Consider the following 13,130-nt stretch of genomic DNA (forward strand, 5'->3'; position numbering starts at 1 on the left):
TAACTCATCACAACTTAGCCAAGAGGGTTTATATGCCTGCTGCAAAGCACAACATGTAGCTTGAAGACCACAGATTTGTATTTTATGTAGAAAGGTCAGTGGGTTAATGCTTAGAGGTCCTTTTGTTATTTGCAGCTCATAAATTATAATCAGGGCAGATGGAATTGTGCAGCAAGGGAGGACCAAATTATGCTGCAGGTTTGACTAAATTTTGGGGCAAGAATATACAAATCATGCAACTTTTGTGGTGGTATTGTTTCTTTATTTTGTCACTTTAAAACATTTTTATACTAGTGAATAATAGGTTATTATTTATTACTCGTATTGTAAAAAAGGGCAGAAACAAGGGTAAGTGCCACTGAAAATTACAGGTTTTATCCTATGAAAACCCACTGTAGTGAATCATCAAGAGGAGGTCTTCAGCAACAAGATCTCCCCATGGGACTTCACCTAGTGGCTGTCTGAACTAGGGCCAACACCCACAGACCACGCAAGAAATGTAGGGATCATCCTGGAGGACAAACTCAACATGACGGCTCAAATCAATGTAGCTTCCACATTCTACGCATGCTGTGAAAAATCTTCAAATGGATGGCTCAGAACACCAGACGGACGATCACACAAGCACTTATCACCAGCAGGCTGGACTACGGCAACACTCTCTACACCAGAATCTCCAAACAACTTTTACACAGACTCTGGAACATCTAGAATACTGCTGCAAGACTCATACCTGACCTCGCATGCCACACCTACATCAAACCGAACCTCAGAAAGCTTCACCAGCTCCACATTCACAAGCACAGCCAATTCAAACTTCTCACGCACAAATACAAATCCCCACACAACACAGACCCAGAATACCTGAACAGCTGCATACATGTTCACCTACCCACCAGACACATATTCTCTGCCTGACTCTCACATATTCCCTGCATCTGCAAAATCAAAACTGGAAGTCACCCATTCTCTTATATAGCACCCAAGACATGGAACAACCTCCGTCTACACATTAGAACCTCCTCCTCACTTCTTGTGTTCCCCAAGAAGCTGAAGGCTTGGCTCTTCATATAAGCACATTTGGGACACAAAACTTCACACATGCTCAAGTGCCTGGATACCCTTTCATGGGCGATTAGTGCACTATAGAAATCAATGAAACATAACAATCTCAGTACCCTTTTTCTCTTTGTCTGTTCTTTCTTGGTGCTTCTGACCTAATCACTTTTGCTCCTTGGCTATATACTAGATTTATGATTGATGCTATATAATCAGGGTTGAGGACCTACCTAATTGGGATAGGGATTCTTGCAACCTTGTACAAGGCGTTAAGAATGGAATAAGTATTCTGTTTTAAAACTACTGACCCTGCAAACTTTAAAATGCTTACCACATAAAGGGCCATATGTACGAACACTTTTTCCCATAGACACAGAATGGGTAAAAACCTTTGCTACACCTGGCCCACACTGACGAAGCAATGTTTTGCGAAAAGTCGCACTCCTCAAATGAGCTGCACTGGCCTATTTTTGGTCCCAATCCGACCCTGGATACATTGACATCAAAAAGACTGGTCAACCATAATTTACATAAAATGCGCCGATTGGTTGTACAGATAAGTGTTTTGGCTTAAAAAATAAAATAAAAAATGCTCAGCGCTTATATAAAATAACACTAGGGCACGGGACGGACTACATAATATGTTTAAAACCGGTAACTCCCGTTATACTTTAAATATGCAACATTGCTCTTTCTCTGGTCCCGGCCAGAAGGCGCACTATACGAACAGAACATCCACTGTCGCCAGCTTCCCGACGACTGAACCAACTACAATGCGGCGTGGCCAACAAATCGCGCTGCCTATTGGAAGAGCCAGTGCGAGAGGCGGGGCCAGAGGCGGATGGGCGGACGCACGCGCACGTTTCCATAAACTACGTTCTTACTAAACGTACATCTTTTCGTACCCGAATATGTTGTATATTCTTGTTCCCTCGAAGTCGCCATGAGGTTCCGTTCTAAGATTGTGGACGTCAGCTGCCTGAACCATTTCACTCGTAAGTTTCATGGATCGGATGGGTACCATAAAAAGTGGAGAGGGACAACAAAGTCAGTCAGACATAGAGAGGGGACTATGAGGTTGTGTGTTTACTCAGATTCAGGTGTTGCATAGAAAAAAAAGTCCGGGAACGACGCGCACAGCACTGTGCTTTGTTTTATTTCCCCTGTTGCTGAAAATTCAAATAAGTCTTTTATAGAACGGAAGTGTCTCACTTTAGTACATTAGATTTTATCACTGCATTGGGCTCCGTGTACTCGGGGCCAGCGTTAGGCATGGACAGTGTGGGCAGCTGCCCAGGACCTCCCACTATGGCATCACACAGGTTCTCTTGTGCACCCTGCAGATCCAATTAAAAGAAAGATGTCTTATTGCAATTGGGCCTATTGGATTCGTTGCCTGTCCCCTCTGCCTTGCAGCCATGGTGTAGCTCTGCGAGACCTAGGGGAGGGGGTCCCCTCCTATGGTCCCAGTTGCAAAGAGAGACTTTTTCCAGGTTTCTGCTGCAAGCATGTCTGCTGCACCGACAGACACACCACATGATGCCCATTGTCTGGCAGTTTAGCTCGCTCTCTCTATCAGATGATAAGCAGCTTTCACACCTTCTGCCCTTTTGAGCTGTAAAATAGTTGATTGTAGGTGGATAAGAAGCAGGGGCTGCAGCCCTGGAGGGGTCTGCACATGGCAGCTTCAGGAGCAGGGTCATCTACTGAGATGTAAACAGCCTTGAATGTATCACGTTGAATGCAAATTAGAGGGGCCTTACATATTCCCTTTGTGCCCGGGCCCCAAAAATCCTAGAACCGTCCGTGCACGTATTAGAAGTGATGTTTCTAAAGCATGGTCTTGGAATCATTCATCCCTAGTCGCCTTGATGATAATGGTGAACCAAGAGGCAAGTCAGTTGTCATGCCCCCTAAATGACACCTACGGTGGTGTTATGTAAATGGAGCAACATTATATTTAACTAAGGACCTCTGTTCTGTGTATGCCACAGTATGCCCAACTACAGATATCACATGCACCGTCTATGAAGTTGGCATCTATCCAGAAGACAAATATTGGCCACTTCATGATTTAAGAGAGTTCAGTGGCATTGACATGATACTTAAATAGAACTACTTAAAAAATAATCTGTAAAAAAAAAAAAAAAATCTGTATTCATTTGTAACATGGCCTTTCTGTTTTTGTTTACTTGTCAGTCAGGGATCGTGAAAGCAGCTCCACAGCATGTTTTTAAGTGCTTTCTTCTTATATTTGCTGTTTGAAGTATGAAAGATACAGGGTGTAAATTCCACTTTTTGGTAATTTTCCTAATTTTTGAAGCAGCCAGGACAGTAAAGTACCAGACATGCAGGTAGAAAATAGGCCAAGTGGCACCCTTAGCTGCCTAATAGGCTTGAGCCCCAGGGAAGCAGAGTTACGTCTCTTATAATCCTAACAAGTGAAGTGCAGAGCATAGGTACAAAAATGCTTTCAGGGCGAGCTCAAAAAAAGGGATTTTTTTTTATATTTGACTAATCCTCTAGTAGCAGGGGCACCAATTCAGATATCTGATTCTCAAGACCCTGTAAAGTTCTGTGACAGTGCTTCGAGAGGAACTGTTGGAAAAAGTCATCAGAAAGTTTTGTCATTCCACTAATTTCACTTATTGTTACATCTTTGCAGTCAATAACCATGTGACATCTATTATTTAATTTAGTACTCACGTTTAGGGATTTTGAAGACTTGAGAGCTCTTTCTCTGCATATGTGTGAATGCTACTGATTTGAGCGGTATGCCCCTTGTTTTTTTTTTTTTGTAGCACTGCTTACTTTTTGCCTGACACCCTCCTGCTTCTATGCAACCAGGGCAGTCAAACGTTAATTCCTGCCAGGGGTGTTGAAACAGTTTTTAGAGTCGGGAGTGTTGCCTTCATGTTACATCACAGAAGTCAGAAAAATTGGGAAAATTCTGCACACCACACTAAGAATAAGTCTACCAAATGAGCCACGTACATTCAGCAGGAGAGTGTTAAGAGTGTAGTAAGTAGCTGGTGGTGCATTTTGGAATATCATGTTGCAAATATATTACTAAAATATGGTTTAGTAGTGCACTGTCCTTTACCAATACCACTTTTTCCATTGAAATTGCCACAAAATTTGCACTGTAATGCAGTTTTTTTGATACAGCTATATTATGCACAAACAATAATACGTGGAAATCTATTTTATACAAGTATTTATAATTTCCCCATCACCAAGAAATATATATTGATTTGTTCCGATATTTTTAAAAACTTTGCTTCCTTCACACTTCAGAATTACAAAAAAGTGTTTAATTTGTGCTTTCTTAACTATTGACATATTTTGAAATAGTTGCAGATTTCTTTTGCTGATATTTAAATTTTGTTGTGTCAGGGGAAAAAACTGACATCCTACAGCCTTTCCTTTCACACGCCCTGTAGTGCAGCAAGATTGGCAGATAGTTCACTTTACAAAATCCTCAAATTTTGCAGTCAGATAAAGAAAAGTAAACTCCAATCCCAGATTAAAGGAATAAGCAATTTGTCAGAAGTCACAGCCTGACATTTACCACTGTCTTTGAATGCACAGCAAATGTTCCTTAGTTTCTTCCCCTATTTCATACTGATTGCAATTCTTTCTGTTTTATGTCTCTTTCTCATCATTAACTCAAACTTCATTTCTCCATATTTTACTGATTAAGTTGCCTTCTCTTTCTCTCCTCTTATCCCTTTCGTCTCTTACGCTCGTTTCTATCCCTTCTCCCATTGCTTCTTTCTTTCCCTCTGCTGTACTCTTCGGGAAAAAGCTATTATCTATTGAACTGTAATTTGTAATGAGGTGGGTGAAGCTGGAGACCAACAAACATCTGAAAGTATTGAGAAAATTGGAAAACGTCACACTTGAGGACCCTAAGACAAATTGGATGAATAGCACTGGAAAGAAAATGCAAGGACAAACCTGGAGACTACATATTGTTGGTGAATAAAGATGCCTAGGAATAGTGTTGTGGGTCCTTCTGCATCAGTGAGTTTCAGTAAGATAACTCAATCAGTTTAGCTTAGCCATCCAACCTCTCTGGTGATGCCCTCTGCGTCAGTCTTTCTGTGCGATCAGATGTAAGGCACATGTCATGTAAATAATTTTCCTGTGATGTCATGGTTAAGCTAAACATCATGTAATGACATTTCCTGTGATTTCATCATTCAGATGTTGAGTACCCGAGAAGTCCTACTTTTGAATAGACCATGTTGCAAGTGTATATGTGCTGTTTCACACTAAAGCTGTAACGTCTCCCTTAGGCAGTTAGCCTGACCTCTGGAGAGTCTCTGTGATTGGTTGTATTGCCTGAGACAAGAATGACATAGGCACTGCATTATAACAGCAACACAGAACACTTATGTTGAACCATTTTCTAATTCATCTGTTGGCTGTGGGTCAATGAAATACATATTTGAAGGAGCATATTTGGGAAGCTTCTGCTCTTTTTTTTTTTTAATGGTTATTCTGCAATTTGATTTTTTAAAAATAAAACACACTATAATGTTACATTTTACAGACTATTGTTGCACAATTTTTCCTCCCCAGTCGTCAGCTATGACATGTTTTCAGTACATAATTGTTCTCTGTATGACCCCTCCATCTATCATAAATGACTGCCTCAGCATACAGAGTCCTTTCATTACATAGCATGTATGCCTCTAGATATTTCCTTAATCTTCGAGCTATCCCTATTTTGTACCATGGAGCACCATTTCAGAGAATTCTAGCATTACATCTGCCCATACCATCAACTCTTGCTCCAATTTTTCATTTTCCCTGGCCGTTTTTAGTATGTGTTTCCCCTGCTAGGTACCATTCTGTTGTATTCTTTACCCACAAGCTTAATTCTAGGGTTAGGGCAGCCAGCCAAAGAATGGCTCTGCCAGCAATAAAGCAAGTGTAAGAACGTACATGACATATTTTTGTGCTTTGGTCATACGATAATGCCCAATAAGTAGTGTTGTAGAGAGGTAGTTGTTTAAATCACTGTTGTTCTGTGTAACCTTGCCGGGACATCTTTTTCCTTCAGACATGTCAAGGGTAAATGACAAAACAATGCTCCATCTATCCCAAACCTCAGTCATCCTGCAGATCTGGTCAGATAAATATTACTTAGAATGAACAGCATCAGGTATGTGTAATGTAAAAATTGAAATTAACCAGCTTAAACTGAGTATTACTCAACACATTCTTTACAGGGGTGTTGAAATTACTAAAATATTGGGACAGGTTGCTTCTTAAATCTACTTGTCCTGTAAAACAATCTACTTGTCCCTTTGGTGCCATGTAGTGTGGCAACAAATTATGGCAGCAATCCCATTATGCAAGCGCTCTGATAATAGCCTCTCTGATTATGCCATGGTCACTACTATAGTAGAGCTTGAATACTTAAAATTTCAATCCCTACTATAGCAATTTCCTTATTTTGACACCTTTCTGCAGATCTACATACTGGGGCTGGGGGAAGCAGTAAGCAATAGTTCCAGGCTGGAATGCCTTTGAGTCTGCAAACGTACTAACTTCTATGTTTGAAGGGTTTTTCATCAGCTCTTCTCTAATCTTTTCCCATAATGAGAAAGGTTGGAAATTTACTCCTGGCAATGGCAGAAGTAGAAGTTCTTCCAGGGTTGGGAAAAAGTGTTTGGAGGGAAAGTGAATTTGTAAATGCTCACTAGATTTTCACATGAGCAAATCGACACGTGCATATTTGCTCATGCTAAAATACAGTTCACAAATATTTTCAAGGAGTACGATTTCCTGGTCAAGTTTTTGTGAATTCCTGAAAGCCACTAATTCAAAGACGTACATGGGGGTGCACTTTTGTGATGTTCTTTAAGAATTGGGTCCATAATTAGGTCTGGCGTTAACAAAGACATTTGTTTTTTATTAAACTTCTATTTCTCTCTCCATTTGTTGGCTGACTTTAGTGTAAGTGATCACATTCTGCACTTCCACAAGGAGAGTATTGGCACACAAAGTAGTTTTGTTCAGTCCCAGGAGCTACTGTGGCAATCAGTGGTGTAACGAAACGGGAGCCCCCCCCCCCTGTAAAGAACATGGAAGCCCCCCTGCTGCAGGCTCACTCAGGGCCGGTGCTGAGGGGGCCTCTTGGAGGGGTCCCCCAATACTCCAGGGGCTACTGGGCCTTCGTTACACCACTGGTGGAAATGAGTGAGTTTTGAGACCAAAAACTTTTTTTGCTTTTTTGACAATGTTTGTTACAATGGTGAGGGCCTGGCAGCTCCCATAACAACAAAGTGTTACAAAAGCCAACAAGACACGCATTGATGAAAACAAAAGAGGCACAAAAAATGTCGTATCGTTTGACTTTGCCAGTGCTTGTTTATTTTCATGCTTCCCATAATCTTGATGAAAATGGTTACACTGATTTTCCTTGAGGAATATTTTTTGGAAATACTAGCATGCATCAGCACATTTTACTAAATGACTCTTCAAAGAAATAGCACCTAAAATTTCATAGTAGAAAAACATTTTTTACCTACTTGCTTTTTTTTCTGAACATTTTTATTTTGAAAGCAAAGAATCATCACTCTTGCTTACAAGCTTCTGCAAACATTTGCATCTAATCAGAGAGCATTCTGGAAGCATTATATTAGCCTCATATTGTTAACATTTTCAAACCTGTGTATGTTCTTTCTTTTTTTTTTTTTTTTTTACTGGAACCACTGTCAGTAGTGCAATGTGACCGTAAAACCTTTATTTACAGCGCTCACCCTAATAATAAAGGCTTTTCATTAATGAACCATAAATACAAGTTCAAACAGCATTAACCTGTGGACACACATATTACCTCAACTGCAGACAGTTCTCTTCTCTGTCAGCTGGCAGCCAAAGGGTTTGTGCTGCAGGGTGTTGGCCCTACGTGTCCTTGTGCCCTTGACCCCAAACAATATGTCCAAGGCATCGAGCTATAGGAATTCCACCTCTCTGCTTTACCATGTCACTGGCTGCTGCCCAGTTCTTCTCAGTGATTAGATCACCCGTTAGCCTTCCATGCATGCATATCCTTCAATACGGACCAGGTTCTGTCTAGCATCAGGGCTTTGTACAATAACGTAACCAAATGATGACCGGCACCCAATCGTAGAATACGTAGGAAGCACATTAGGGAAGTCTATCCTGATCTCTCTAGCTGTACCAGTTAACTTAGCGTATTGGAGAAAGTGTGCAGGTTCCACCCCCAAACGAGTTCTGAGCGTTCCATAAAGTAATAAATGCCCATCAAGAGTATAGATCTCCTATTCACTCACAACCCTCTGCCTTCCATCCGATAACTGTTAAATCATGTAGATCTCTAGCAAAGGGCGGCCACTTAAGAACCATGGTAGCTATTCTCTCTCAAATTCTCGCGGTCTCTTGCACAAAAGTAGGGTGTAGACTATGTAAACAGCTGCTCCTCATAAGTATTTCTGATAGGAAATTCTCTCCATATGTCCCACTCAATAGTTACTTTCCCAATTATCGTCTTCATTTAACCATTTAGTGGCATGTTGAATATTGGCCACATAATAGCCCAGCTGTATGTCAGAAAGACCCAGCCCCTCTCCTGATCTAACATCAGTATGTCCAACTCTACTTTGCTCTGCCTACTAGCCCAAACCAGGGGCACTCACAAACCATTCAGTTACTTAAAAGTGTCGGGTTTTAACGGACACAACACATTCTAAATATTATGAAGACATTGTGGCAGGATACTCATCTTTGCAATCTCCACCTTGCCGGTGATGGAAAGGGAGGGTGTATTCCAGAACCATATTTAAAATTGCAAACCATCTGGAAACCTCACCCTCCAACCCTGTGTTATATGTGCGTGTTGCTTGTTAGCTGCAACCATGACACCTAAATAGTGAAAATTGTTCACCTCCCATTGTAAGCTCAAGTCAGGCAGCTGTTCCTTCTTGAGTTGTGTCAGTGTCCCTAAAGGAAATAATATGGTCTTGCTCTTGATGACCCTAAGGATTGCCACCTCACCAAATCTCTCTAAGTAGTACATCATTTGCCACAATGGAAGACTGGGTAATCATAGATAAAATCAAGCATCAGCCATGTATAGATACTGTGCAAACAGTGTCCCCTGTTCTAATGCTCCAGTCATTCAGGTCTTTCAGAAGTATAATAGCTCAAGGCAAAGGGTGGGAGTGGGCACCCCTGTCAGGGACACTGCTCAATATTCTAACTGTCTGAAATAGTCCTGTCAACTCCAGCCTTCTTCCTGGGCTGTGAATAAAGTAACTGGACCCAGCTACAGAATACTGGTCCGAAGCTCATCACTCGTAGAACCTCCGTCAAGTAAGCAACTCATGGCATCAAAAGCTTTTTCTTGATTCACTGAAAGCTTCTCACTTTCAATAACTAAATGCAGCAGGTGAGCGAAACTAGGAATATTTATGCCATTCTGGTCCCCAGGTTGAACCCGCATTGATCATCTCGAACCAACTGTCCAGCCTCCTGCTACACCTTATTGGCCAGGACCTTATCAAACCATTAGTGTCTGAGGTGATCATAGTCATTGGCTGATAAGATGAAGGGTCTGCTGAGCTCCCTTCTGGCTTGGGCATCATACATATAATGCCCTCTCTCATAGTGGGAGGAAGAATGGTCAACTGTTTAGCTTCACTAAAGACTTATGATAGTTTCTCAGTCAATTGGGGTTCAAAGGTCTGGTAAAAGTCTGTTGGGAAGCCATCCCCCACCGCCCTAGTGTTATATGTCCCCACACTTTCATCCACACATCTTTGTGAGGATGACCAGCAGAACTTGATTATTGTCTGATGCTGTACTTAGTTATTTGTGGTCAACAATTTCAAAGCTTATGTGACATGATATTCTTTGAGGCCATCACATATGCTAATTAGCTCTCTTAAGAATTTCCAAAACATGTTACTTCTGAAGCTTAGACTCAAATGGACTGGTGCTCAAGTGTGCTCAGTCCTTACGTTTTGCCTAGCCAGGCCACACTGTAAGGTAGTGTGCTGACAGTGGACTAACCATCCAGATCTCATGTCAGCCTCTAGTGCTAGCTGCAGAACATAACATCCCTTTCCAAATGAAACAAGAGTGCATACACAAAAAATACACGTCTTTACAAAAAGTAATGCATGAACTATCCCCTCAAAGTCTGTTCAGTACAGTTCTTAAACTCTTGTGCTCTGAGATTTGGACGTTATATGTCAAACGTTTCACAAACTCCTGTTGGTTCTGGAATCAGAAATCTGAGCTCTTTGGTATTTACTGCATATCTGTAATTTCCCTTTGGAGAAATTGGCCAAATCGAAACTACAGAAGTTTACAGTAGTTAAAACAGACAGTATATTCCCACAAATGAGGAATATAATGTGGAAAGCTTACAATTATGTGGGTAATTTTCTTTTCTTCTGAAGAAAACCTCTTAATACAATGTATTTATTGCACACCCTCTGGAGTCTGCATTTACTTGGTGCGGTAAATATCTTGACTTCTTCCTGTCCACTTATACTCAGGCTTTTGGAATCTGTAGTTGCTGAAGATGTGCACACAACCTGTATTGTGGATCCTTTCAGCCTTTGTCACAGCAGCGTCTGGGGTCTCTTAGTCATTCTGTTAGCAAACCCCGATTGAGTAGTAGTGGGGTTTTGGAGTATCCACCACAGTATCAACGTTATCCCTTTGTCCTTCACCATCCAAATCCAGCAACAACAGACAGCATGGTGATTAATGTGATGAGGTACTGGAGTAGGCTGCTTAGTACTGCATCCGTTGTAATTGCTTGAAAAGTGAAACAATCTTTGTCACCTGATCATGTCACTTTATACTGTTAGGATGTTTTGTGGTCTATGTCCATGAGGATCCTTCCTTTGGAAATTGGAATTTTTCACCTAGGTCAGGGTCATGGACCAATACATGATCACCAGTGCCTGTCAGAAATGATTTTCCCCACCCCCTTCTTTTGGTGCTGAGTTTGTAGGCAGGCAGCGGTGGCAAGATTCACTTTCAGCAGCTTTTGAGGCTGTGCAAAGACTATTCAGGCACATTTAGGATGTTGTACCTGTTGGGACGCCCATCCCACACAATGAGTTATTCCAGCATTCAGTATTAGTTTGTTGCTCACAGCTAGGTGTATGAACTTAATGAAGGTTCTCATAAATCGTTTCACTTCCCCATTCACCTGGAGGCATCTTGGGGTGATTTTCCTGTACTTTATTATTAGGTTGTGTGTCATTGAAATTCTGTGCCTGGAATTGAGGGTTATTGTTCATTTTAATTTCAGTCCACCCCCATGCAGTTATTATTTTACCCATTTTGCAGGAAGTGTTGGTGGTCAAAGAACGTGTAGAAGTCCAAACTGATCTTTGTCTACAGGTCACTGCACTCCTTCACCATGATGATGGACTCTGGGGGTCTGTGAACTTCCATCAGCACACTGGGCCTGCCACAAGCTTCAGAGATTATTTTAGACAAGCTAAGTGCATGGGTTGAAGGGCGTGGCCTAATGGTGATGGTATCGGCTTTGGGAGCTCCCGAGGTCGAGGGCTCCAATATTTTAATATTCTGGAGTTCGTCCGATTCGAGAGCAACCGAGTACTGCAAGACCCTTGGGGGAAACGAGGAATCCATCTGAAGTGTTCCCCCCCACCCCAGCCAAGGAATGCGCCAGTCTGAGAGGTGAGGTGTGGAGCGAGACATAGAGGCTCTGCTGGTTGCTGTGATACGGGATGACGCTGCTTCCGCCGCGGTGAGCACAAAGGCAGTTGGAGAGGGCCTCACTGTGGCAAGCTAGATCAGACAGAGGCTGATTAGAGCGGTCGAGGGGAGGAGAGAGGGAGTTGCTGGTGGCCAGTGAGGGCCACAATCCCGAGGGAGAAAAAGACCCCCCTGGGCAGATGTAAAGAGACTGCATCCCCTGAGTGGGGCACTAATGGTGGCAGGGCTCACTCCCTGAAAGAGCGGCTTTGGGAGACGGGCAGCTTCACCCAGAGATCAGGGGAACGTGCGCCTTGAAATTATGGAGAGGTGAGATGAGGAAACTCACGGACTCGAGCAGAAGGCGAGGCTGTGCCGGTGGGGGCAAGAACGTAAGCAGAACGACGAGTTGAAATGACCCAGGCCAGTCACATCCTACAGCGCTTAGGAGGGGGGGGGAGATGAGCGTGGGCGCGCTGTATGAGTCAAATGATAGAAACTGCGAAATAAAGGGGAACTGAGAGCGGACAGAATTGAATCAGCCAGCCTGCACTTGTGTAGAAGTGGCCTCTCCTGAAAGTCATCTGGTGCTACTACGGGCACTTCACAGCTGGATGGGAAAGGTGGCCATGGGGAACGCCGCGAAGAAGAAAGATACTGCCCCACTGGCAGAAGAAGAACCGAATGCGGAGGGAGATGCACGGCAGGGACCAACGTTGCGAGATGTGATTCAAGCCATAACGGCTACTAGGGAGGGATTGGAAACTAAAATAGACACCCTCGGGGCGCATTTGAGTTTGTTGAGAGATGACCACTGCCGGTTGGCAGAGCTAGTCACCCCGATGGTAAGAGAGGTGGCGGAATTGTCCCCAGGGGATTGCTTATCTGACAAATAGCTTGACAGCCATGGAAGCAAATGTTACGACTTCGGAATTGCAGGTTGAGGATACAGAAAATAGATCCCGCTGCAATAACATTCGACTGGTAGGATTGCCAGGGAGGAGAGCAATATGGTTGATTACTTAGAAAGACATATTATGTCCCGGTTTTATCAACAGGGTTATCCCCTTTTTTCGCATTTGAAAGGGCGCACCTAGTACCAAGGAGACCACCCTCGTTGGGGGCTTCACCATGACCAGTGGTGGCAAAACTAATATTTTACAAAGACCGGGATCAGATATTAGAGCAGGCCCGTCAGAAGGGGGATCTGACGGTGGACAGTCAGGGATGTATTACAGAGGTCTGACAGTAAAAGGGCACTGTCACAGAGTAGCATTGCTGATGTCATGCTACTATTTCTACGAGATACTGCAGAGAAGTTGGCTGGGGCTAGGGCTATGTTGGAGGAT

At 42.8% G+C, this 13,130-nt stretch overlaps 1 protein-coding gene across 1 annotated transcript in view; it reads left to right on the forward strand.

Annotated features, from left to right (window-relative positions):
* The first annotated feature begins 1,892 nt into the window (after positions 1-1,892).
* The window catches only part of HUS1 (HUS1 checkpoint clamp component), a 122,614-nt gene continuing 111,376 nt past the window's right edge, over positions 1,893-13,130 (forward strand). The window contains exon 1 of the mRNA XM_069216133.1: positions 1,893-2,054. Coding sequence (XP_069072234.1) covers positions 2,003-2,054 — 52 coding nt within the window. The 5' untranslated portion in view covers positions 1,893-2,002. The remainder of the gene's footprint in view (positions 2,055-13,130) is intronic.

This window comes from Pleurodeles waltl, chromosome 2_1, assembly GCF_031143425.1.
Source record: "Pleurodeles waltl isolate 20211129_DDA chromosome 2_1, aPleWal1.hap1.20221129, whole genome shotgun sequence".
Taxonomy (NCBI): Eukaryota; Metazoa; Chordata; class Amphibia; order Caudata; family Salamandridae; genus Pleurodeles; species Pleurodeles waltl.